This window comes from Diospyros lotus, chromosome 12 (genome assembly GCF_014633365.1).
Source record: "Diospyros lotus cultivar Yz01 chromosome 12, ASM1463336v1, whole genome shotgun sequence".
NCBI lineage: Eukaryota > Viridiplantae > Streptophyta > Magnoliopsida > Ericales > Ebenaceae > Diospyros > Diospyros lotus.
The window spans coordinates 33,270,906-33,298,902 of NC_068349.1; the positions used below are offsets into that span (position 1 = coordinate 33,270,906).

The 27,997-nt window shown below is 36.8% G+C and overlaps 1 protein-coding gene across 2 annotated transcripts; it reads left to right on the top strand.

Annotated features, from left to right (window-relative positions):
* The first annotated feature begins 3,903 nt into the window (after window positions 1-3,903).
* Window positions 3,904-27,997, top strand: LOC127786690 (uncharacterized). 2 transcript variants are annotated; one of them, XM_052314271.1, is made up of 10 exons: window positions 3,904-4,198; window positions 5,336-5,723; window positions 7,153-7,353; window positions 7,469-7,711; window positions 17,588-17,654; window positions 17,766-17,876; window positions 21,695-21,786; window positions 25,251-25,427; window positions 25,506-25,676; window positions 27,550-27,697. In XM_052314271.1, the coding sequence occupies exons 1-9, from the start codon at window positions 4,086-4,088 to the stop codon at window positions 25,653-25,655; spliced, it is 1,542 nt and encodes a 513-aa protein (XP_052170231.1). In that variant the 5' UTR covers window positions 3,904-4,085; the 3' UTR covers window positions 25,656-25,676; window positions 27,550-27,697. The 2 variants fall into 2 exon arrangements, with proteins under 2 accessions (XP_052170231.1, XP_052170230.1); XM_052314270.1 differs by having other exon boundaries at window positions 3,906-4,198; window positions 25,506-25,642; window positions 27,550-27,997.

Genomic DNA, 27,997 nt, shown 5'->3' on the forward strand with positions numbered 1-27,997 from the left:
GTGAGGGAATGTTTTCTACAAATGACATGGTTTATGCTTTTATCCAATGGATAATGCTGCAGTACATTAAAGATTCTAAACTATAAATAATGAAGTCAGACACTTATCAAAGCTAATATGAACATTGTTTAAGTCATTAAAAGAGTTTTTATATGTAATACACATCTTTTGTTCACTCTAAATCCAGATAGAGTGTGCCTCATTTTCACATCTTTTAATCTCTGTATTTTGTGAGAAGCCCTTTTATTGTTGTGTGTTTCATTGTAAGCTTCTCCAAGTGTTTTAAATCTAGCTTGTTGTGAGTTGTTTGAGGTTTGTTCTTGAGTCTTGAAAAAGCTCTTGTGAAGGTTTCAACTGATCCTGGTAGAAGTTGTGTAAAGAGATTTTAGCTTATTCTGTTAAAAGTTATATAGTAAATTGGTTGAAAAATCCTTAACAAAGAGTTAAAATAGTGCACGTAGGCAGTGAAGCCGAATCACTATAAATGATGTGTTCTACATTCTTTAAATTTCTTCTTTTTTTAATCAAGTTTAAATTTCATTTTTTGATGAGCTTAATTCCCAACCTTCTTAAGCTAACAATTTCATGCTCGTAGGTGTTACATGGAGCCTAACTATCTCATCAATATACTACTTTACAAACTTGTGCACAAGCTAACCCATTCTTGTTACCAAAAAGTGTGCGAACTTCGTGAGTCAATCCACTATGACTCATATAACATCATTGCCATTCTAGCTTCTAGGGAATCCCATCACAATGTCTATCATGATATGTTCCCATTTCTATTTTGAGATTTCTATCTGTCACTTAACCTATTAGTTTCTAATGCTTGAACCGTCAGATTAGCAATAAAAACAAATGGTCTTTTAATTAGTTACTATACTCAACATTTAAATTTAGGATGCCATCTTTTTAGCTTTGTAATAATATGAACAATTAACTCAAGAAATGGATATTGCTTATGTTTGTTATTCGAACCATGCTTGTAATCATTTCAAGACTCCAGTAGCTTCTCTATCAGCATTCTAGTCATGAAGTACTCTTCTTGTAATTATAACTCGATGTTTTCTGACTTCAAGTCTTAATCTAACAGCTTGTGATACTTGTTAATTTGTGATTTGACATCCTTGTATTCCGTCATCTCCCAATGATAGTAGTTACCAATCATAAATTTCTATTGGCTAACATCTGTATTTTGTCACCATGGAATCCTAGATCTTATTGGCCTCCTTGTAAGGGTAGTAGACATCAAGCAATTCATTAGATAATGTCCTAAAGATTGTATATCTACATACCTTATTGGCTTGCTCCCATGCTTGCAAAGCTTGAGGATTAGCAGCTTCATTTGGTTTAGAACTAAATAAGGCACATATGCAACTCCATGAACATCAAACACGAATAAAATCATTTCTTGCCACCTTTTGAAATTATTTCCATAAAAAACTTTAGTTTTAGAGATGTCAGAAAACAAATTGGCAAACTGTATGACTGGGACATGAACAGTAATAGAGGATGGCATTACGATTGCACGATTGGCAAAAGTATAGATTACAGGAGCAACATAACTATCGTTACTTGAAGAAAAAGGAAGGATAGTATTATTTGCAACAGACATTTCTACCTTTAAGATTGTTAGTACTGTAGAATAAGATAATTTGCTTGAAGCATGTATAACACTGTCCTTAAAGATAGATTTCGCCTTTTAGGTGCAAAAGGGTTGAACTGGCTAGCTCTTAGGATACAATGGGCTTTCAAATTGGTGTGCACTCACCAATTTGGAAACTGGAACAACATAACAATTTTATTTAACTAATAGAGAAGAATAAATAGTAGGAAAGAGATAGAGGAATTGGCTTGGCAGATGTGTTGTTTGGAAGCTAACATGAACATGAATTTATAGGCTGGTGGCCATAGAGGGATTTTTAGTTACAAAAGAAAGAATTAAGAGGGAAATAATACTATATTAATAGCTATAATTTTAAAAGTTGTAACATCTTTAATTTTAAAATACTAATATATTGAGTTATGATTCAAAATCAATTGATAAATGTTCATTTAGATTTGGATTTAATTTCATTTGCATTTGGTTTACATCTATTATGTTAGAATGGCTAGTTATTTATGGGCCATTGATCATCTCTAGAAAACCCTTGATCCAAGGGCAGCCATCATTTCCCCCATTTGTATATGAGGCTATTCTCTTAGCATTTCAATAGACACTGTTTTTTGCACACACAAACAAAAGATAACAAGAACCCTAGAAGCGATAACAGAAAAAAGAACTCAATGATCGGGAAAAAGGATTACGCAAGGTAAATCCAATGTTTACTCTTTGTAAGTGTGAATCACTTGTTTATTTGATTGGTTGGGAGAGAGATTGACGAGATTGAGTGTTGGTATTGTTCGGTAATTGAGCAATGTACTCCGTTGCGTTTGGATTGGTTGTGTTTTCTTATTTGCGAATGACTGTGAGATTTCTTTTATATCTCTGTAATCTATTGTCTATTATATTAGTGGATTGACTAGGAGGAAAACCTACTATGAGTAAAATCGTTTTGATTCGAACACATATACACTATGTTTATTATTTTTCTGTTTATATTATGTGTGTTGTGTTTGTATTTTTGTTTATTTGATTTTGTTTCGACATGGATCTTGATACTGTTATAACTGGTTGTGTGTTTATTTCACATAATAAATTAACATAATAATAGTAACAAAAGAATTAAGGCCGTCTTTAAAGACTATAACTGACAATAGCTATTAAAGACAATTTCAAATTTTGGGCACGGCCAAGGCCTCACGGGATATCGTGCAGTTATTGGCTTGTTTTGTCTTTCATTAGGCCATTTTCACGTGCACGCAAGCCCGTGCCTCTTTCTTCTTGTCTCAAGCCCATAAAGTGGATCACTTTATTTAAAGTACTTTAAAGGCTTTTCTCTTAGCAATGTGAGATTGCTAGGTTTTTTGAAATACCTCACTTTACGCAACTGTAGAAAATGAGGAGGTGTTACATTGGTGTTGTGTTGTGACGACTGGAACAACGAGGAATGTGGAGTAGTGCTGTCTTAATGTAGCAGTGACAAAAGGGGAAAAGCAATGGCGATCACTACACTTGCCAACGAATATTGGGTTACAATCCACCGGTCTTTTATTTTTTTCTTTTCTTTTTCGCGTGACTCCCATCATTCATATCCTCAATTCTAACAGAAGAAGTAAATTATAAGTGTGAGATTTTACCTTACTACAAATGGTGAGAATTAAATTCACGACCCACCGATACAAATCCGACATATTATTTATATAACTATTTGATTTATGTCTTGGAGACTCTTCTTCTTTTTCTTTAACAAATCTTTCGTTGGAGAGTGTCTTTTTCTCTGGCAAATATAGGTCATTTCCAAATATTTTTTTTAATAATCATAAGTCTATTTCTACAACATAATTTAATACTAGTATGCTTCGATACACAAAATACCCAAATGATGTCATTTCAATTGTTTCTTATCTCAAAACGTGAAAAAATATAAATAAAAAAAATTTTAGACTATTTTTATAATTTTAAAAATATTTTATAAAAAATATTAAAAATATATTTTTATTTTACGATGATATTAGAAATGAAAGTAATTTCGTCTTTGTTGTTTTAACGACCACGTTAAAAACAGAAACAACTTATATGCTTAAATAAATGATAACATTTATCTTTATATTTGATTGAATAATTATTTTTTTATAATTTCTTATATTAAAAATTATATTTAAAAAATTCCTAAATTTTTTATTTACACTGTTTCTCCATATTTCTATTTCTTATTTTTTTTAAAAATATAATTTTTTAGTTTTTCAATGTTAGCGCAATCAACTGCCTTATTTTACTGGAATGAATAAAAGGAGACAGTACGATGAAACTGCTTATTTTGCGTCTAGTTTCTTCTTTGGTCTTCTCCTTCTTCGAGTTGCAGTCCACCCTAACTGTCGATTGGGTAAAATCCTAGGAGGCGCCACGTCTCTCTCATCGCTGATCAAATTATCAATTTATGATTCGAAGTGGCTGTTGAAGGATCGAAGGCGTGTGCGTTCAAATGGCGCAGCACCCGAACAACATTCCGGTGAGCGAAGTGTACTGGTCTCTGGTCGCCAAGGCCGACAAGAAATTCTCTAAGATCAGAGATTTACCCTACCACGAACGCAGCAGGTTTTTCCATCTACTTTTTATTTTATTTTTTTTCGTGTTTGTTTCAGGGGAAGATGCAATCTGTGTCAAAAAAAGAGAGGGAATTATTGAATTGCAATGCAAGGGTATTAGAAGTTCTATTCTGTCATGGAATTTGTGTCAGACTGGTGTCAATGAAATGCAGAACAAAAGCTGAATCGTTTTTTTTTTTTTGGGTGCTGGAGGTTGTAGTTTTCTTGGGTATTCGATTAATTCGGAGAGACTGTTACGTCGCGCCCCTCCTATTTTCATTTTCCCATTAATTTTCCTGTTTGTTTCCATGAAAAATACAATCTGGGTGTGGGGAATGGGGGTATTGTTCTATTAAAATGTGAAGTGTTAAGAGGTTCTAGTGTTTTATGAATTTATGTCGGACTGCTATCAGTGGCATGCCATTATCCTTCACTTGGTTGCTGTAAGAAAATGAAAGGAGAAAGCAAGGAAGTATTTGAACTGATTTACCGAGCTGCGTGGTTGTTTTGTAGTGGACGTTGTAGTTATATTGGGATTTGGGTGACAGGGAAGAACGGATAATAACAACAATAACATCACAAACCTCAATCGCATTAGGTAGGCTCGGTGACATGAATTCCAGTTTTCCAATCATCTCTATGATAATCATTATATCCTATGCTATATATACTGGTTTCTCACCAGGTTTGCCATAGTCTTCCTCTTTGTCTTTGGCCACATACTTCTTTCATGACAGTCACTCATTTTGCATGTGCCTCTAAACCATCTTAATCATCCCTCTGTAATGTGATAGTGTTAGAAGGTTTAGTGTGTTCTTGAATTGATGCCAGACTACCATCAGTGGTATGCCATTGCCTTTTTTTTTTGGATGCTAAAAGAAAAGAAACGAGAAAGAAAGGAAGAATTTGAACCAATCAATTAAACTGCTGCATGACTATTTTATTTTTCTCAACTCATTTTCCCACATTTTTTTGTTTGGACAAAAAACATATGACTGGAATTGTGATTGACGTTGCCTAATTATTGTGCTGTGATGAAAAATAAATTGAGGGTTTTAAGGTGTTGTGATTTTTAATTGAAGTTGCTATTTAGAATTGGGATGTTGATGATGATTCTGGGATATTATTGTTTGTGGAATTTTCTTAGGTATGATACTTACTTCTACAAGGTGTTCAAGGTCTACACACAAATCTGGAAGTTCCAGCAAGAGAATCGGCAGAAGCTTGTGGAAGCAGGGCTGAAGAGATGGGAGATTGGTGATATTGCTTCTCGAATTGGGCAGCTTTATTTTGGACAGTATATGAGGACAAGCGATGCTAGTTATTTGGCTGAGTCTTACATATTCTATGAAGCTGTATTAACAAGGGAATATTTCAAGGAGGGTTTATTTCAAGATCTTAATCTTGCCAACAAACAACTAAGATTTCTTGCAAGGTTTTTGATGGTATGTTTGATGTTGAACCGGCGAGAAATGGTCTACCAATTGGTAAATCAGCTCAAACTGTTGGTTGATGATTGCAAGCGGACTTTCCAGGTCAACTCAATTTACTGACCTTGGTTCTTGTATTATGTTTTGGCATTCTCATGATTTCTGGGACCTGGATATATATCTGAGGACATTGTTAAGTTACCCCTGATAACTTAGTTTCTTCAATGACAATAAAAACGCAATAATATAATTACTTCATCACTTTTTATATACTTTGTTTTGTGAAAACCAAAATTTACCCATAATTTTGATGGGTTTGTAGGATTGTATCTGTTCTTGTGAATGATTATAAAATATGGGAATAAAAGCATTTCCTGTGCATTTGGATGGGAGGGGGAACTTGAAATTCTTGTTGTATGTCCATAAATTACTATTAAGGACTTTGGAAAAATGGAAGTCATCTGTTACTAGTCGTAAAGAATCCCTATAGGATTCAAGAAATGGCGATGCTTTTGTACAAGTGTACCTAAAGCTACTTATGACTTTAATCAAGGGTTTGTTTGATCAGGAGTATTTAAAATGATGATTAATGTAGGCTATGATGGGCGGAGCCAACATGATTTGCTTGGGGTTAATTGACCCCACTGGAATTTGTTTTCTTTATTATGCATATATAAAATTTATGGTCAATTATTGTTTTTTTTGGGTAATTAGGTCAATTATAGTTTGACCCACTAAAAAAATGAAAAATTTCAAATTGACCCCACTTGTTAAAAGCCAAGTTGGAAGAGAGAGAAAACTCAACCTTTCCTGATTTCTTTCTACATTTGAGGTATGTTAGTTATTGCTTAACTTTAGATTAGGATGTCCTTAGCTTTATATTTAGATTTAGTAATAATCAATTGTTTGAGAATCAAATAGAACATTAGAGATTATGGTATATATGATTTGATTTTTATTGAGTTTGTATTATTGGATGCCCATTATTAAAGTTGGATTATTTATGCACATGGTTAACAGTGCTGATAATAATGCAACTTTTAAAATATGAAACTCTTGGATAGTTGTTATAGTAAATTTATGCACCTAAAATATTATTATAAGCATAGATATGTTTTTTTATTACTTTATTTTGTTTAATGGTTATGTCTAACTGACCCCACTGGTCTTAAATATTAGCTCTGCCACTTTAGGCTATCCTCTCCCATGGGTTAAATAGATGCATTTGTATTTCAAAAGAAAATTGAATTCTTCCGTTTGAGATATCAGAATCTGTACGATCTCATCATGATGAAGGAAGTTATTTTAATGTGTTTAGCAATGTTTATGAACTACACTAATTACATTGTAGCACGGAAGCAGCATCATTGCATGCAATCTTCATATGATCAATCCGAGGATACTAAAATAGCTCATTTGCGTGGGAGATAAATATGCACTCCTTCATCTAATGACCGGCATCATCGGCTCTAGAAATATTGTTGTATTATGATAGCGGATGAATTCAATGACCTTTTTTTTATTCTACTTCCAGGAAACTGACTTTAAAGAGTGGAAGCTGGTGGTTCAGGAAATAGTTAAGTTTCTGAAAGTTGACACAGCTTTTATGAATATCAGGCCTTTGAGATATAGTCTTGTACTGGACCTTCATCCAGATTTTCTACCACAAGTTGCTGCTGCTAAGAGAAACCTAAGATTAAGAGATGCTATGTTGACTAGCTATTATCCTAGTGAGGTTGGTATTGTTTTCTCTTTTCTTAGTCATAATTGCAGTTAACTGATTGGTTAATCTGCCCTTACTGCTTTCAAGTTGTGACCGCTCCATTTTTCTATGTTATTATTTTTCTCAGGTCAAATTTTCAGAGCTTACACTAGACACTTTTAGAATTCTTCAATGTCTAGAATGGGAACCTAGTGGTTCATTTTATCAGCCAAGTGGAGCTCATTTGAGTGGGCTGAGTGCTAGCAGTGTTCAAAATGGAGCATCAGGGCCTAGTCGCATTAACTACTCACAGGATATTGCTGATCCTACATTGCCACCAAACCCTCGTAAAGCTGTTTTGTATCGCCCAACAATCACACAATATATAGCAGTGAGTATCAACTAGTCCAATTTTCTTTTTAGCTATACACTTTTCTATACTAAGCAAATCAGAGTAAAAAATGAGAAAAGCCCAGAATGAAGTACTGTTCATTCTTCTTTTTCTTGTTGAGTTAAAAAGAAAAGAAAATGAAGCATGTTATTTCCTCAGTGTTACATAGGACAAATACCAACGGAAATCTTTTTTTTTGTGTGTGAATGAATAAAAAAAAATTGAAGCATGCAGCTAATGCAGTGTGCGGCTCAAACATGAGACATCCACAGGTCTCTGGTTTTGTCATTCTGTGTTGCTGAACTGAACTAGTAAAAAACAATGGCATGGATCGCTTTTTTTTTTTTTTGGCACAAATTACATATGGTATCTCTTGTTTTTGTATAAATTACATGTCATCTACTAAAAGGCTGTTTTGCCATTTTCTTTAAAAATATGCATTGATTATTTTAGCCGGAGGCAAGACTGACCAACCAGATTCAGCTCTTTAGATATGGGTTCTCTCACTCTCCTATTCTTCTTCTTTTGTTTTTTCTTAATTCTTCTTTCTTTCTTTCTTCTCTTTCATCCTGCCAGAGAACCCTGATCTGGGTCCTCCCCTCTCATTGTCTTCTCCTTCTTCTGCATTTCCGTTTGGCTAACTTGGTCTGGGTTTTTCCTCTCTCCTTTTCTTCTTGTCCTTTGTTAACCTAGATTGGCCTACACTTGGTTGAAAAGAAACTTGGCTCAGACGAGAAAGCTTGGATGTATTGATCATAAATGATAGGATCAATTTTCCACAACTCTTCTGTGAATATCCAAGTACTTTCTGTTGGAGGGTTGCCAACCACTTGACAGGCATCAAAGATAGAGATTGCCTGGTTGAGAACGAGCCTCTTTTATATCAAGCACATCTTCAATAACTTCTTTTGATTTCTTTGGCAATTGATTAACCTATTCTTTGTGGTTGCTTTATCTTTCTCTCCATCAAGTCCATGGAAATCAATGTCAGGACCTTAGTCCTAACTAATGTTTACTTTGAAGATAGAATTGGAATTGAGAGAGAAATAGGAATAATTGAGGGAGAAACAGACAAAATAATAGGGAGAACAAACAAAAATGGGGGAGAATACTGACAACAATGTAGGGACAGATTTGAGAGTAAGAGAGAAACTAAGTTTTGATATTCCAATAATTCTGATGTGATTCCTGGAACTATGCATAACCTTATATATAAAGCTATCTGGCAATTACATAGTAGCAGTTACTGCTACACCACTACTCTCCCATTACTCCATAACTGTAAATTAATTATAAATAATACCCAATTACTCATAAAACATAACTATAAATAACAACTAAATAAATATTTAACAACATAACTGACTATTTCACTTGGGGTCGTGACAATCAAATAATTAGAACATTAAAAATAGGGCTGATCTGAAGATTATATGGAAGCTCTACCATAGAAGCATTGGAACTATTCTTGTCAAAATCTTGCACGGTCTAGATTTTCTAGGCTTGAGCATATGGTAAGTGTCATGACTTAGGCTAGTTATATTTTATTTTTATATTTTTCAAATTGTATTAGTTTGCAGAAGAGTTAGTTATTGCCTTATTTACAGATTATTGACAGTTGTGGAGTAGTTTTAGGAGCAGTTACCTCTAGTGGAGGCGTGGAAATTGCCCTGTAAAAGGTGTGGTTAACTTATATATAAAGCCATACACCTCTTAGCCGATTTTATGCTTTTGGATGAATTAAAAGGTATTCCTTCTCTCTGCAATTCTCCCTTACTCTCTCTCTAATCTGTCTATTTCTCCCTACTCCCTGTCTAAATTTTCCTCTCTTTCTCAATTCTCTCTCTTAATCAGTCTGATACTTTCTCTTTTTTTCTCTCTAATTCTTCCTCTCTTTCAATTCTCTCATTGAAGAACTTACTCTCAGGTTGGGATTCCTAACAAATTGGTATTAGATCAGTTTGGTTCTTGGCTGGATCTAGGTGTTTTCACTCAAGACCTGAAGGCGAGTAGGACTAGCCGATTTTTGGAGCCAATTTAGGGTAGTTACTGGAATTTGGAGACAGTTACATTAGCTGTTCAGGGTGAAGATTAGAAGAAATTGACTAAGGAAATGGTAGAGGGGACCCGCATGAAGCATTGGAAGCGAGGTTGGACACTATAGACTTGGGTTTGTGGTAGACCCCGGAAGAATTGAGCCGTTGTTGAGAGGAGAACACTGCCACCAGAGAAGCTGTGTAGTCGCTAGAGAGGGAAGTGGCTATCATCAGCCAGAGGTTGAATGGGCTCCTGAAAATGTTTTTCAAGATGCCTCAGGCCAGCTGTCGGAAGATTTCCCTCCAAGAACCGTATCAGAATCGATCTTGACAAGAGGAGGCACTTCAGAGCCAACCTTGGCAAGAGCGGGCATTCCTCGTCATGCTTCCACGTCACAGGAAGATGAGGAACATCCAGAAATAAACCAGGTAGTCCAGATAAGGGGATTTCACCCAAATCACCCCACACATGTCTACCTAGGTTGGAAATTCCCATGTTTGAAGATGCTAAACCTAGGTGGTGGATTAGGAGGTGTGAGAGGTTATTCCAATATTATAGTGTGGCTGAAAGTCAGAGGATAAACCTTGTACCAGCCTACTTCAATGACATGGCTGATGCCTAGTTTCAAGGGTGGAACAAAGTGAGGGTTGAGACAAATTGGATAGAGTTTGTGGAAGACTTTTGTGTAAGGTTTGGTGAGAAATCTATGACAGATATAATCGAGGAGTTCAACAATAAGTTGAAGCAAGAAAGGTTAGTGATAGAATACCAAGTCCATTTCAAAGAGTTGAGGCCTCTAATGATGAATGCACATCTTGCCTTGACTGAAGATTATTTTGTTTCCAACTTCATCAGTGGATTAAATGATGAATTGAGGTCGATTGTTAAAATGATGCAGCCTGTAACTGTCAAGCAGGCTGCCAAGAAAGCAAGATCACAAGAAATGACTTTGGAAGCAATCTTTAAAAGGCACCAGATCCTAGCAGATAGTCAACCCCCGACAGGGCAGCAATTGGAAGGAAATTTGGGGACTGCAACATCAAGGTGGAATCCTAGGGTTAATACTTCAGTCAAATCCCTTCCCATGGATCAGAGGAGACAGCTAGGGTTTTGCTACAGGTGTGGTGAGAAATTCAGTCCAGGCCACCAGTGTAAGAGGCAATTACTGTATATCGAAGGATTGGATGAAGGAGAAGAAGGGAAAGATGTTGCAGGGATTGGATGAAGAAATGGGGCCAAATGCTGAGATTTCTTAAGGACAAAATCTTTAAGGGGAGGGAATGTCACGACTTAGGCTAGTTATATTTTATTTTTATTTTTTGCAAATTGTATTAATCTACAGAAGAGTTAGTTATTGCCTTATTTATAGAATATTGATAGTTGTGGAGTAGTTTTAGGAACAGTTACCTCTATTGGAGGCATGGAAACTGCCCTGTAAAAGGTGTGGTTAGCTTATGTATAAAGCTATACACCTCTTGGCCCATTTTATGCTTTTGGATGAATTAAAAAGTGTTCTCTCTCTGCAATTCGCTCTTACTCTCTCTTGGATCTCTTTATTTCACCCTACTCCCTGTCTAAATTCTCCTCTCTCCAATTCTCCCTCTTAATCGGTCTAATTCATTCTCTTTTTTCTTTCTAATTCTTCCTCTCTTTCAAATCTATCATCGAAGAACTTATAGTTAGGCTTGGGTTCTTGATAGTAAGTTCCTTTGGGAAACCTCTCTTTTCTAAGATGCACCAAAACTTGGTCACCTTCAAAGAATTCTTTGAACGTCCTATGTTGATCAATATTTTCCTTGTAAAGTTCATTGCTAGCTATAATGGTAGGATGTACCTCTTCATGGATGATGGATCCTCCAAATATGATCACCAAAAGCTTCTACATCTTCACTTACTTGAGTTAATTGTGGTAATGACACATGATCCAACACGTTGAGGCTCGTGATGATAAATAGTTTCAAAGGGGGTCTTCTTACTGGTGTGGCTTGCTGAAGCAAATTCAACATGGGGAAGGATTGTATCCCAAACCTTCAAATGTCATCAACAAGGCTTCCTGAAATTGAGTTCCTGCACAAAGAACAGCAAAAATGTCCCATAAATTTCCTGTCTCTGTTCGATGGTATAGTAGTAGGAATCCCAAGTAAACGCACTATTTCTTTGAAAAAAAATTCAGCCACATGTGATGCATCAATAGTTCTTGAACAAAGAATGAAGTGAGTCATTTTGGAAAATTGATCAACCGCCACAAGGATAGAATCATGCCCTCTTAACAGTTTTAGCAATCTAAGAACAAAATACTAGGACAAGGGGAAGTAGCAAGTGGTAAGGGTGTATACAAACCAGTATTTTGGGTTGGCCTTTCGCAAGTTGGGAAAGTCTACACTGCTTTTGCAATCTCTTAACATTGCAGTTCATCTTAGGCCAATAGCAACATTTACTCACCATTGCCAAAGTTTTTATCTCGCCCAATATGTCCTCCCAAACCACCTCCATGAAGTTCTCGAATGATTTACTCATGCAAAAAAGCCTTCTGAAATACATAATTGGTCACCTCAAAATAAGTAACCATCATGCACAATAAAAGGATTAGGTGACTCCATATATTGTGCAAATTTCTCTTCATTTGGTTGGAATAAGGATCTTCTTGGTATTGATTTTTTAGCTCCTCAAGGCCAATGACTTGAGCATGTAAGGTAGCCAACAAGCAATCTCATTTGCTAAGTGCATCGGCCACTCTATTAGACTCCCTAGACTTATGCTTCAAAGTGAAGAGAATTGTTGTAGAAAAACTCCACCTTGCATGTTTAGATTGGGTTTCTTTTGGGAATTCAAATACCAAAGCAACTCATCATCTAAATATGCAACAAAATCTTGATATAACTAATAATGTTGTCAATATTCAAAGGCATGAACCAAAGCATAGAGCTCTAGGGCATAGGTCAAATATTGAAGCTTAGCATCAGACAACTTCTCACTGAAAAAAGAAACAGGTCTTCCCTCTTGGCTAAGGACAACTCCTATCCCCACATGTGATGCATCACCCTCCACCACAAAGAGCTTTTCAAAATCCGTTAGCATTAGAATATGTGGTTGAGTCATGGCTGTCTCGATATGTTTGAAAGCTTCTTCTGCCTTCTTAGTCCATGCAAATGTCTCCACTTTCAAGTATTTTGTGGTAGGCCTCATGATAGCACTGAAGTTGCAAATGCCTTTTGTAAAAAGAAGCCAAACCATGAAAACTACAAACATCTCCAAGGGAAGGTGTAAGGCACTTAGTTATGTCTTCAACTTTGTTGAGACAGCTTCAGACCTTAGCTGAAATAATAAAACCCAAGAACACACGGTCACACAAAAAGGAGCACTTTTTTAAGTTTAACATAAAGCTTCTCAGGTAAAAGAACCTCCTTGAATTTTCTAACATGGTGTAGATGCTTGTCATGACTCCAAGAATATAATAGTAAATATAATAGTAATTGTAGTTTAATTGCAGTTATTATTTGCAGTTAGGAGCAGTGTAGTTATTTTCCTTACAGTTATTTCTTACGGTTGTGAATTAAAAGATATTCCTTTTCTTTGCAATTCTCCCTTACTTTCCCTTGGATTCTCTCTTTTTCTCCCTACTTTCTGTCTAATTTTCGTTCATCTCTCTTGGTTTTCCTCTCTTATTCACTCCGATTCCCCCTCATTTCTCTCTATTTTTCCTACTCTTTCAATTCTATTATCAAGAAAATCAGAAGTTAGGACTAGGGTCCTGACAATGCTTATTCTCATTGCAGTTATAAATTAATATATCATCAAAATAAAAGTCCTAGGAAAGGTCTTAATACCTCTATCATCATAGGCATGAAAGTGCTTGGGGTATTGGAAAGGACAGAAGTCATTAAAAGTTATTCAGATAAGCTGTTTGGAGTTTTAAAAGTTGTTTTCCATTCTTCCCCACACCTGAGCTAAATTTGATGATAACTGCTTCTCAAGTCAATCTTAGAGAACACCAGTGACCTGACAAGTTGGTCCAACATTTCTTCTACCCTTGGAATTGGGAATTTGTACTTAATTGTGATTTATTGATTGCTCAGCTATCCATGCACATCCTACATGATCCATCCTTCTTTGGAGCAAGTAGTGTAGGCACTTAGCCCCCACGGGCATAACCTGGCAGTTGGGACCGTACACGCGCGTTGGTCCCAAGTAGTGTAGGCACAACACAAGGACTTCTACTCTCTCACATAAATCATCTAGTAATTAGGGCTTCCACTTGGCAATGCTTTTCAGCCCAATGCTGTGGTGACATGCTATATCTGGCTTGATTAGGTAAGGCAGCCCCTGGAATTAGATCTATTTGCATGCTAAATGTCTCTCATTGTTGGTAGCCCTTTGGGCAAGTCTGCGCTCACAATATCTACAAACTCATCAAGCAATGTCTTAGTTTGTGGTGGATGTGAAACTTCTACACTCTCATTTTGTACAATTCTATCAACTAACATATCAAGAACTCCTAATTCCTTAAGTCATCTTTTCAAAGTAGTTAGGCTTGAGAAAATAACTAGTCTTGTCCTTTTAGTAGCTTTCATAGGTTCATTCTTCATAGGCTAAAATGTATATTATCGTGCATAAGTGTAAGTGTTTTGACTTGGTGTGATGTTCCATATCACAATCAAACAAACAGGGAGGACGACCCAATAAAATATGTCAAGCATCTACAGGTAAAATATCACAACACATTTCATCCTTATAGAAATCACCACCCATGTTAAATGGAACCTAATGTCTCAACGTGACATGAATCTCTGATCCTTCCATTTCCATGAGATTTTGTAAGGTTGGGAATGTTTGTCCCTGCCAAGTTTTAACTTTTCCACCGCTTCCTTCGATGCAATATTCTCCATACTACCATTGTTAATAACATCACAAACCTTTCCCCACTGGTTACCTTGGTATGACATATGCTATATCTTCTCCAATCTTCTTGTTCTGTCATCTCAGGAGTAGATAAAACCCGCTGTACAACAAGACTTTTGCCTTCTTCAATCTATTCATCATAAAAAGGTTATTCAATGTCTTCTTCATGCTCAGCTCCAGCTTCTAGTAAATTACTTAATGTTGAGGACAAGAATAAGAGGCATGGCCCAACTCATGACAATTGAAACATCTAAGGGCAGATTGTGTAGAGTTATTGCCAGCATCCTTTGAAGCTCCAAAATGCATGAACTCCTTCCCCTTTTGCTGCAACTTGAGCCCCCAACAAGTCTAGAAGCTGTCCTTCCAAGACTACTGCTTGTTTGGTTCTTTCTTGAAGCTGTTTGGGCACTTACCAGCCTTGAACAGCAGCTGGAGCCTTGGGGCTTGACACAAAAGTGTCTCAAATCATTAAGGGATGTCTAGCATCATACTGCCATCTTTTTAGCAATTAAAGCATATTGTCAACATCTTCAAGGTTAAACAGGCATACAACTCCCATCTCATCTCTTATAGATTGGTTTAAACTGGCCAAATATTGTGAGGTCATCTGTTCATTAGTTTCACTTAACCCAACATGTATGGATAGATTATTAATGTCAATTTTGTACTCCACAGTCATCCCCTTTTGCTTCAAGGAATTAAATATCTCATACCACTCCATAGCATAATTAGCTAGCAAAAATTGCTTGTGTGTCTTAGCCTTCACATGTTCCTGAGTCTGAATTTTTGGCTTCCCTTTGGTAAGCACACTGCTCTAAAACTCTTTTCCACCATTCAAGGGTAGTGCCTTTCAGTTTCAGCTTCACAAAAAAGCAACCTTCATGTCTTTGGCCATAGGCTTCCACTTAAAGAGTAATTTTCTAAGCTTGCTTCCCAGTCCAAATAGTCCCAACATGAATCTTACAATAAAAATCAAGAACTTCTACTTAGATTCCACAACCTGACAAATCAAGTGCGTGCACGAACCACTCTTCCAATCTACCTTGTGCCATGAAATCTGCAGTTCAAACATCATGAAAGGGCTTCGTCTTTTCCATCATCAAGTTGGTTGTCAAGACCACCTTTTGGCATGTTATAAGGGTTGTGTTTTGCCAAAAAAAGGGTTGTGGTCACCTTCTGGAATCTCCATACTGGTTCCCACATGTTCCTGCCATTGGAAAGCATGCACAGCTCACAACATATCTTACACACCACATTGCAACCAATTATGTGTCTGGGACTTGATTGCCTCTTCCATGTCCTCTACTGCATCGAGCCATGGCTCTCAAGTGAAAACCATAACACAACTATATGATTGTTTGACTATGTGAGGAAGAATCTGCGAGAACAAGTGCAGAAATTAGGCTAAAACAGCTTAAGATCAAATTCAGAGCAAAGATATGAAAATTAGGGTTTAAGAAAACCTCAACAGTTGGAGTAAAATGGCGACTTACAGGGTGTCTTAAAAAGCTATTTATACTAGGGTTGAAGCTATAATGAACTCCTAGTTGTTGATTACAAAGGAATCCTTCTAATCTTGGCCATCCATCTTTATTAAAGTTCATGCTAGTCACATGACTACTCATTAAAGCTAACAATATAAAATACTTTCTGAAATCTAATAACTTAAAATACTAACCATAACTAAGCACAGTGTTCTAAAACGTGCTAGGCACTAGTCAGGCGCCAGACTGGGGCCTAGCTCCTAGGACGCCTAGGCGGACTGCTGTTTTTTTATTTTTTATTTTAAAGTTTTTGATGTAATTACATGTTATTTTTAGATAAATCAAAGTTAAAAGACAAATGAAACTTATATATATATATATATATAAACAATAAACAATATATTTATATTTATATATATATATATATATATAAATGGTGTCTAGGCGTTGTTTTGTGCTTTGGTCGCCTGGGCACCGCCTGGGTCGCCTAGACTTGATTAATCGGGCCCGGCGCCTAGGATGCCGACTTGCATATATTCGCGGCGGCAAGAGTCCGCCTAACGCCTAGGCGGCCGCCTAGGCCGCGTTTTAGAACACTGACTAAGCAAATCAAATAAACTAAAACACTAATAATATAGAATATGCTGTTGTATCACATGAAATGATGACTCCATGCATAAAAAGCTCTAAGTAAGCTTATAAAAGCCATTTACTTTAAATAAATAAAATAAGCATTTAAGAAATATGATTTTATCCATCCTTTGTGCACTTGTAAATACGAATTAGATGAATGCAACACTTAAGCACATGCTTGCACTCAATTCCCCTATCTATGTTTATCTAACATATTCTTGTTGGGGCTTGAGCTAGTTTGATATCATTTCAGTGAATCCTCCAAAAATATTTCTTATGAATCTAGCTTGAGATAATAAATACCAATTTACAACTTGTTATTACCTTTAAGAAAATATTTGTAAAATTGTATGGGGGATTCTTTTTTGTTGGTTTGGTTTTAATAAGAACAATTATGCATCATGAGGAGAGTGGATGAAAAAGAAGAAGACTATAGCAAAAGGGGCAGAGGAAGACCAAAGAAAACTTGGTGGGAAGCTCTTAGGCATAATGCAGGATATAGTGGCCGTACAGAAAGAGATGATCATGAATAGAGATGATTGGCAAGCTAGAATCTATGTAGTCAATCTCACCTAGTAAGATTAAGGCTTGGCCCCCTTCTCAACCAATTTTATACATGTGGGCATTCCCGTTCTCTACCATTTTTATTAGTATAACTTAGATTTCTTTGTTTATATTAGTCTCCTTGACCATGGAGAGTGTGTTCTTTCCTAAATCCATGATAAAAGATGTCCTTGAAGAATTTGGAGAAATTATTTATTTTGCAAATTTTCTATCCCAAAGTGTTATTGACATTAGGCACAAATTGTGTTTTATTTGTCAGGTTCTTGCTACAATGTGCGAGGAACTCCCTCCTGATGGTGTTCTCTTAATATATTTGTCAGCTTCACGTAACAAAAATTTTCATCTCAGCTTATCTCTTGGACATGTTATTTTTCATTGAATTTGAGATCACTGAAACTGCTTCAGATGACTATGTTTATGTATTAAAATTGCTTCAGGTAGCACTAGCAGCATATCTGGTAGCCCCAACCATTCTCCTGGGCAAGTCAAAGGGGATAGCTTCAGCTATTGTCCTGGTGGCTTACATATTGGTACTCGTGGAAATGGAGGTATTCTACATGCATCCAGTTCTAGCCCTAATAACATAGGAGCAACTCACCATTTGAGCTCCTAGTATTTGTCTAGTCTTCAGCATGCACATTTCCTATTCCTCCTGTTATTTATGCTTGTTCCTGGGCATGACATTAAGAACTCATGTTTTAGTAAATCTGGCAATAGCATTTTGCATGTGACCATGCCTTTAGCTTTGAGGCATGGATGACCTAATTTGGACAACCTAATTAGGTCATACAGTATGAGCTTCCTTATGGTGTCTTATTTCAGCTCCCCAACTTGCTGGCCTCGGCAAATTGCCCATGTCTCTGTTCGCTAGTGACGTCTAGTTCATTCTTGTAAGTGTAAAATTATATATGGAAATGACATCTTAGGAAGATATAGTTCATTTGAATAATTTATTATTAGTCATATCCGCACTGTGTTGTGCCCTAATTTTTTGAAAATTGCCAAGTTGACACATACATGTGTCTTTGTTTCGGCTCCATATCCCTGGTCTAGAGTTAATCTTGGTGGCCCCATGGTGGTCAATGCTAATCTTGCACTTCGATTATGAAGATGCCTCAAAACATTTTCCCAAGATTGTGCTGAAGTCTGAATCTGTAATGATAAACCAGTTATTAATATTTTTGTACTTTTAGAGATTCTGTGTAGCAAGGTATTTCTTTTAAAATAGGTTAGTCACGTTGGTTCTTGGTAGTGCTTTCTGTATCTTGTCCAATTTACTAAAAATAGGTGCTTGGTCAATAAACATGAGAACGTGGATTGTGCCTGCTTTTTCTATTCTGATTATTGGATTTCTTTGTGAAAAAAATGCACTAAAGTCTCCTCAGGTTGACTACAGTTGTAATTATTTTCTTGTGACACGGAAGAGTTTCTTGATTCTGTTTTCATCTCTCTAGGCATCACCAACTTCATTGATGCTTAAGTCTCTTGCTGCATGACCACCAGTCAAGGCATTTCTTCTAGGCTTATTCCCTTAGCTTGAATTAATTCGGGCAATTACATGAAAGAAATACTTTAAAAAAAAAAGAAAAAAAGAAAAGGTCTTACCTCGAGATGCTATGTTAGTGAAGGCTGCTGTTACTTGGATGCTGGCATTTCAAGAGGCTCTTTAACCATGGCTATATGCACCCAAAGTCAGAAAACTAAAGAGTTATCAAAATTCATTTGCATTGTTTGCTTTCCAGAAAGTGTCCTTGTTCAACCAAGTTTTTGTGGATATGTACTCAATCATGTCAGAGTTCACTTACCCATCATAGAAAATGTGGACTATTCCATGTATACTTTAAAGTTGTGGGTTAAATTGTATTTTTCTCTATTTTCCAATGTATTTGAATATTTGCAGATGATAATGGTGGTAAGGGCTCCAGCCACTGAAAGATTAAGTTGTCATAAATTTAATTATAAAGATCAAGAAGTTGAGAAATGGAGAACCCCAATCTAAAATCATGATTCTTTCTGATCTAGGAAAAACACTGGGAATTCATTTTGAATGTCGTTCCTAAATTATAATGTACCTAATTGGTTTTTCTAAAAAAAAAAAAGGCCTCTTGAGGGCATTCTGTGATTTTGGATTAAGAAATGACAAGAAAAGACCAGAGTAGTTCCTCACTTTCACATGTAAGTCCTTTAAAGATTTCTGATGAGAAATGGAAAGGAGATGGAGGATTAGTATTTTTGGTCAACTGTTTCTTTCATTACGTAGTTCACACTTAGAAGGTATAGATCATTACTTCATATGAATTCTTGGGTTGGCCAGTCATAGAAATTATTTTGTGTCCTTTCTTGTTTCTTCTTCTTTGCACTGCAACCTCTCTGAATCTTGACCAAGTGAGCCTTTATGACAAAATATGTCAAAATTGGTGACAAGATAACTTGATACAGTGTGGGAATATTTTACCCTGTTTGTGTGGCATATAAAGTGTATTGCTGTGACAAGATATGGTATAGAGGGGTTGGCATGGAATGTTTTTTTTTTTTTTTTTGTGTGGGGTGGGGGTGGAGGACGTAGGACTGTAATGGTGATTTAATCTCATTCTTACAGAGGACACATCATTTGGGCATGCTGACATTGTAGAGATAAATTTTCTTTTGATTGATGGACTGATTCCTTCCCTTCCACTAGTTTTCTTAGATAAATGACTGTCTTACAGAGAAGAAGTGGTTTCTTGGACTTTCAGATTTTGTTGCTTTCACATTATATGCTTCATATTTTCTGATTGCTCTTGGTTTGGCCAGGCTTTACTTAAAGATTTTTTAATGAATGAGATGTACTCTGTTTATTTGCCAATTATATTAATTGCTTTTTGTTTGATCCAGCACTGGATGCTACTTATTCTAAGGGTAAATTACACTTGGCACCCCTGAGGTTTGGCAAAAAAACACAAAACTCTCCCAAGTTATTAGAAATAATAATGACCCCTTGCTGTTAACACTTACACGTTATGTAAGCCGACTATTTAGCCCCTGGTTTTTAAACTCTCTCTCCTCTCTTTCTTACATCTCTCTCTCTCTCTATATATATATATATTTTTTTTTTTTAATTACAAAATTCCTTTTATAATTACAAAAATATATATAAACTGAAACTAAAATATAAATATAAATTAAATAAATGAGTAATAAATATATATTAGATAAAGATTTACATATATATAAACATTTAAAAATTAAAAAAATATGTCAATGGCGGCTGCCCACATCACCAGGCCCAGATGCAACCCTATTGATGAGGGTCGCAGTTGGGTCACAAACAGTGAGGATCCCTTGTGGTGGTGGTGCGAGGGCGACACCCTGTGCTGGAGCTCATATTAGAGATTGCTGTTGTTGGGGGACACAAAGCCATTGGACACAATTGAAGAGTTGAGATGCCTGAGTACAGTGAGCTGCCCCGCTGGAGTGTGAGTCCAGTGGTATCAGAAGCTGGGGAATCAGACAAAGTGAGTTGACTCTGCCCAGTAACAGTGAAAGGAAGTGGAGAAACTAGGAGCAGATGGTGATGCGATCACAATTAGCAAAGGGTTTTAAGGGGTTAGGGTTTTGAAGTTTTAGGTTGGGACAGAGAATCTGTATGAATGGAAATGAGAAGAGATCAGAGTGTAGTCAACAAAAGCAAGAAAAGACCAGTGGAGAATGGAATTGCTAACATACACGTCTGTTAAGGGAGCAAATTGGATTTACAGTGCAAATGGGGGCTTGCCTCCCTTTATACACTCAAACTTCTCTCCAATTGGGTCTTCATCTACCTCAACCCCTGCTTAATTAACAGCAATAATGGAATCCACGACAGTGGCTACCCAGGGATGATCTGCTTCTATCAATGAGGTTGGTCTTCAACGTTGGCTACAATCATGAACACTCTTCTTCCTCAGGCAATGGGCGTGGGCGGCAAAGGAGGATGGGTCTCCTCTTCAGCAATCAACCATGATGGCTGATTTTCAGCAATTGATCTGGCAAACAATCACGGTTGTTTTGTCAAAGGCAGCAGCAGAATGCTTCTTCAACTTCTAATGACGGGTCCTGCAACCCCCCTCGCTGGTGTAAGAGAGCAAGAGGGAGAGGGAGAGAGAGAGGCCTTGCAGCTGCTATGGCTGCTGGAGAATGAGAGGAGAGAGAGAGGGGGGCATGTTAAGCATTTCTAAAAATTTAACAACCGTTTTCTCACGGCAGTGGAGAAAGTGATGTGTGATCATAAAGTCAAGGGAGGTCCTTGACTTTTCTTATAAGTCAAGGGGTTTTGTGTCTTTTTGCCAAATCTCAAAGGTGCTGAGAGTAATTTACCCTTATTCTAATGTAAAATTTCCATTTTCAGGTTCAGATTGCATTTATCCTTGTGACTTCACTCCATTCACAAGAAGGCCCTTGTTTTTTGTGGTTGACAGTGACAGGAGTAAAGCATTCAAGGCAAGCAGGCTACCACTTACTCTATTTCTCCTCCTCATCTTCTCTCTCTCTTTCTCTCTCCCTCTCCCTCTCCATGTCTTCCCTCCCTCGGGCCAAGGAATAACTATTTGATAAAAAATTCTGGTTTTTATGAGAAATATAGACATATATACAGACATTTTTATGGTATGTAATATTAACAGACACCATGTTGGTGACCCAGTATTCAGAACACAACTTGTCCAAGAATAAGGTAAAAAAGGATGACTATAATATTTTACTAAAATAAACCTTATTGGTGAATTTTAGATTTATTAGAAGAGAAAAAAAAGAAGCAACTTAGTGCCTCTGTTTGTATGAGTTGATAATAAGTACCTAAACGCACATGTTATCCCTTTTTTAATATGTTATATATTTAATTCTTGAAATATTCATTAATCTCTCCTGAGTTTTGGTCAAACAAGAGATGTATGTGTTAATGTTTTGGTAATTAGTGTCCGCTCTCATGCTTTATAACTTGTGCAAAGATTCTCTCCTGTTAAAAGGCCTTAAGATAACCATTGGACTATGACTAAGTCCACTGACAAGCTTATGAAAAAATCCAAGCAAATGGATTCTCTGTTGTCTCTTTGAGACCATTCAGCCTTCCTTGGTAGCGCTCCACCCCCCCCCCCCCCCCCCCCCCCCCACACACACACACACACACCATCTGACCAGCCAATCCTGTCGCAACAATATTCTTTTACTAGCAAACTGAACTGCTGTACTTCTCTCTTCTCCCCTTTTCTCTCAATCAGGTGAACTGAATCCAAGATCTGTAGTATATTCTGTCATCAGTATTAACTAAATTTGCCTTGGGAAATAGCACCTCTTTAAGATCCATCATGTCCACACCACATGACCTGCTACACCACTAGAACATATTGCCAGTGACATCCATGGCTTTTGGTAGGTCAGGGAAACATTTAACTGGTTCCCCTAAACTCAAATCCTCTGGATCACATATATATATATTATATGCCCTCTCCTATATCAAAGAATATTGTATCCATAAGAACTACTTTACCTACCAGTGACCATTCTTTAGTTTCAGTCCGTCCTTGTTAGGGACAGCTGCCTCCCTGTCTGACAGTGCATGTACAAATAGTACTAGGTGACAAAACATAGTCATATGCAGAGGAGCAGTAGAAACAGTTTCCCAGCCATCATTCTCCTTTTAGTGGCCTGTCTCCCTGTCTCTCTAGCAACAACAATTAAAAGCCGTAATCCTATTAGGTGGAGTGGACTGCATGCATTCTAACTTTTCTACAATCTTTGTCTATGACCATATCTTTTATTAGACTATTATACCCCATATCATGTTTAAGGGTTTTTCATCAAGTTTTCTTTAATATTTCTCTACGTCTTTTGTTGCAAACTTCATTTGTTCCATCCATTCACCTCACAGGTGAGTCTATTGGCTCTCTCACATGTTCAAACTATCTTAATTTCATATCATGCATTATCTTCAATAAGTGTGATTCCAACATTATGGCATATAGTCTCATTTCTACCAAAACATTTTATAGCTGCACATCCACCATAACATTTTCATTTCAGTTATGCTCATATTTTGTACATTCTGATACTTAAATTCTTAACATTTTTGAGCCATACAACAAAGGTGCTCGTATAGTCATCTGATTTTTAGTTTGAAAGTGATTTTACTATAGTATAAAATCCTTAATGCACTTCTCTACTTTAACCATCAAGCTTTGGTTCTGAGTACATTCTCAATATTCTTTTTTCTTCTTTCTGAGTAATTGATCTGAGATATTCAAATTGATTAACCAATTACCACGTTTCCATGTGGGTATGATTATAGCATTTGATTGTGAAATTGATGTGTATGTTTGCTGTATGTGTAAATGGTGGTTTGGTGTGAGTGATGAGTTCTTAATCATGGGTGGGGAGTTTTTCTAACTGCCTCCCTCCAACCCAAACTTTAGACAGTTAAACCATAGTTCTGAACCCAGGTGCTTTTGAAGTCATAGGTAGAACTTGATTGGAGCTATTGCTGATGACTTCATTGCTCCACTGAAATATGTGGCATTGTTGGTAGTCACTTCTTGTTGAGTCATCACTGTCAGCGGAAAGTTTCAGGGAAGTGTCTGAGTTTGGTAAATGCATTTAAATATGCCTGTTTGGGGCCAAAAAAGACCAAAACTGCCTGAGTTTGGTTAGAAACTCAAAGAAGATTGCTGTGGTGGCCAATGGTAGGTGGTGATAGCTAGCTGATGTGATTTGGTTGATGGAATTGGCTTAGGGAAGTTTTGCAATGCTTTGAATTGGTAGATGGTGGTGGTGATTCGGATTTGATGAGTCTGAGAGACATGGAAAGGTGGTTTTGTGAGCACCGATATGGAGATGTGGGATGACTCAGTGGGATCAGGTGGTGATGATGGCCTTACTTGGGTTGGTCTATGAGAGGGAGGGGGATATCAGATGTTTTTAGCATATTCACCAAGGGAATTAGGCTTCTGTTGATGAACACGCAGGGAGTCATCAATATCCATTGATGAGCTTATGGGTCACTCGTGTCTCACATACTTGAGTTGTATGCTTGGATTCATTAATTAGTTATGTCCCTTAGATTGGGTTAATGCTGTCATTTTATACAGGTACTAAATTTGGGATTCGTGAAAGTTACTTTTTTTCCCCCGGTGGACTGTAGAGCCTTTGACGAGGAGGTTATAGGTGACCCATGATGGTTCAAAGGGATATATTAGGTGGCGTGTAAGGGGCTCTTGCAGATTTAGAAGAGAGGTTAATGACTGAAACTTTAGTGCTAAAGAAGTTTGAAACTGAGCACAACTCTCGATTTCTACTGGCAATCAATCTTAGAACTTGTTGCTGCTTAAAGGTCTATTTATTACCCATGGGTGGCCAGGGGAACTGAATTCAGTGGCTTCTTTATGTCATCTTAGGAAAATTCTTTTGCCTGGCTGATGATTTTAGTTGTCAAACTGCTATCTTTGGACTCTTCCATCTGCAACTTTTGGCTTCTTTATTGTCCTGCTCCTGCCTAAGCATTGGCATCACTCACAGTAATCCTTTTTCTTAGACAGATAAGAAACTTTGTATCTTATCTATTAACAGTTAATAGATTTATGAGCGGAAGAAAAAAAAAAGTAAGTTGTGCTATGAACTTTCTACCATTTGTTATGCTTGAGCTCTGATGTGAGGAAGTTGGTTACTCAGAGCAGTAAGGATGATCATATGGAACATGAATGAAGTTCAAGGTATCTGTTCAGTTTTTCTTTTTTGGTAACATGTATCAGAGAAAATGGTTTGCCTCATGTTTACAACTTTAAAGAAAACCACTGAGCTGGCAGCTTCATTTTCTATCTAAAAGATTTGGAGTCAGATTTATTATTAAACAAGTGTAGCTCATTCATTTGTTTGCTAAAATCATATTGAAGATTATCCGCTTCCTTTTTGGGCAGAGTATAAATGAAGCTGCAAAAGGAGAGCAACCGGCAATGCTCCTATCTCCAAGCTCAATCCCCAACGCTGTAGATTCTTCTTGTCTTCCAAGTGGGAGCCTATTCACCTGTTTTCTTACAACTCCTTTACAAGCCTTTTGCCTCTTGCTTGGAATTTCTGGCTCTGATCTTGAGATGGTACATGCTGTCAATACTGTTATCAATTCTTGTTTCCTAATTGCATAATTTTGTTGCTAAAGTTTAAGTATGCTTCAGGATGCATACAACAAAGCAGATGACTTGCTTTCGTCTTCATTAAATGATTGGGGGTCGTTGTTAGCAGCATCAGAACCCCTTGATCCTGTTTGGTCTCAAGTTTTAAATGATCCATTTCTGAGGAGGCTTCTATTACGGTACTTTATATGATTCTAAGGTTTTTTCTGTTTGGTAGGTTTTCACTTCTATGCCTAGTCATGATAGTGTTTTTTTTTTCTTTTTTCAAAATATTAGTAGCTTTAGAATTTGTTGTTTTAATAATCTTAATTGACAAGTTCTAGGTGGAAGTAAAATTAAATGAATCAATTAAGAAAGTATTATGCACCTCACTGTAAATGTACGGACCAGTCCGGACAGAAACTAAACGCATTCTTGAAGTTGAAGGAATTTTATCATTTTGAACTGTAAAATTATGTGGCAACAAGAAAATAAAATCTGTGTGTATTTCCAAGATTTACTGGAAACTGAAAGGAACTTGTGATTTCAGAGTGAGAAAATTTTCCTTGGGAATATTTTGAAATTTTCTATTGATTTATTTCTTGGAGCCTAGCCTAATCAATGGTAAAACTAATGCAGGATATCTCACAGAATAAAATAGTCCTTTAACCTGTTTGTTTTGTCTTCAAAACACATTTTTGATTTTGTTTACACTTTCCAAACTATTTATATTTAGAGTGAATCTGTCAAAAATTCTGGATAATTTTGTAGTGTTGGTCCTTTGATGTAACATATATTCCTTGGTTTCAACTTTGTCATTTTGGCCCAATTCTAAATCCATAATATTCTCTCAAATAGTCAAATGTTAGCTTGATAGTAAAAAACCATAGCAATCTTCTTTAAGACCATGTTCAAACCTCCATAAGGACGAGCTCGCACACACATATTTATACATGCTTATGGCACGTGCTTGTTGAATTTAGCCAGTGCACACCGAAGGGTAATGGTTGTGCGTTCTCATCAGTAGAGGGGGGCAAATGACACTTGCAATCAAGGATGACTGACATGTATTCTGATTGTAAACATATAAATTCCTTGCAAGCTTATTATAGTCCTCTGGCGCTGGCTTTGTTGAAAGTTGATTATTGACATACAAGAAAATATAAAATTAGAAATGAGGTTATTTGTAATAAGATTGGAGTGACCTCTATAGCTCTATTAAAGATAAATGCGTGGAACATGATTAAGATGATTTGGTCATGGGAGGAGATGACCAACAGAGGCTCCTATGAGGGTGGGTGAAATGGAACATGTTTTTAGCAATAGAGGTTGAAGAAGACCAAGAAAAACTTAGGGGTGACTCTTAAGCATGATATGATGGATAAGGGCCTTATGGAAGTTATGTCATATGTCCATAAATAAAAATTATTAGTGAGCTAGATTTTCATGTAGTTGACCCTACCTAATAGAATTAAGGCTTGCTATGCTGGTGGCGTTGTTCAAATCCCTAACATATGAGGAAATGTCTGATATGATCTCTAAAATTGGATGAACCAAAAAGGTTTCCGAGCTTAGATTTTATTGTTCAAATTGTGTATTTGCTTAGTTTCTAGGTAACTTTTAGGTACCCATTTCAGAGGATAGCAGTCGGGAATAATGAGAGCTAGTGAAAATGGAGTTAATTCGGGGGTCTTGGGCTGCATCCTAGTCCTAGTGGAGTGCAACCATCTTTGCCCCCATTTTACCCCCTTTTTTTTCTGAATGTGAAAAAGAAAAGAAAAGAAAGGACTCTAACTTTTGTCTGGAGGAAGGGATAAAAAGTGGGTTCAATTGTCTTCTTCAGGCCTGAAGGTGACATTTCCACAAAAGTGAGTTTGGTAGGAAGTTTTTGAGACCACATTTATGGCAGAATTTTATTGTAGACTTTTCAAGCTAGTTGAAATGTTTAATTAGGTGCCTCTTGTACCAATATCGATGGAAATTCAATGGAATAGTCCCTGGAAGAACTCTTCCGTCTTTTCTTACAATAGATTTGTTTCCTCAGCTATAACTTCTCCTGGATATATTGATGTCTGTTCACGAGGTAATTTCCTTGCAAATTTTGCAGATTCATATTTTGTCGGGCAGTACTGGAACTCTATGCTCCTACTTACCAAAAAGAAGATTTTGTTCCTGAGTGCGTACCTCACCTTCCGGAGGCTCTCCTGCCCACAGCTGAAGCATGTCAAACAGCAATTCTTCAGATAGCCCACGCCTTCGGTGTAGCTGACAGTTTCATCTTCTCGAAAGGCATAAGCCTTCCTGAAGGTAGGTGTTGCGAGGAAGAATCAATGTCATCCTCCTGAAATGAGCTTTCGGAAGCAATATGAATATAGTGGGAGCTCTTTTTTCCTTGTGTATAATTCTGCTTTTCCTTAGGTTTTTTTTGTCATGGTTTCTGGGTGTTTCCAGTTGTTAATACATGATCCTTGGAAGTTAGATTGGAAATATGTGTTTTGTCCCTTGTGCGTTTTGTTATCATTACAATAAATTTAGCATTTTTTAGCCCTCAAGCA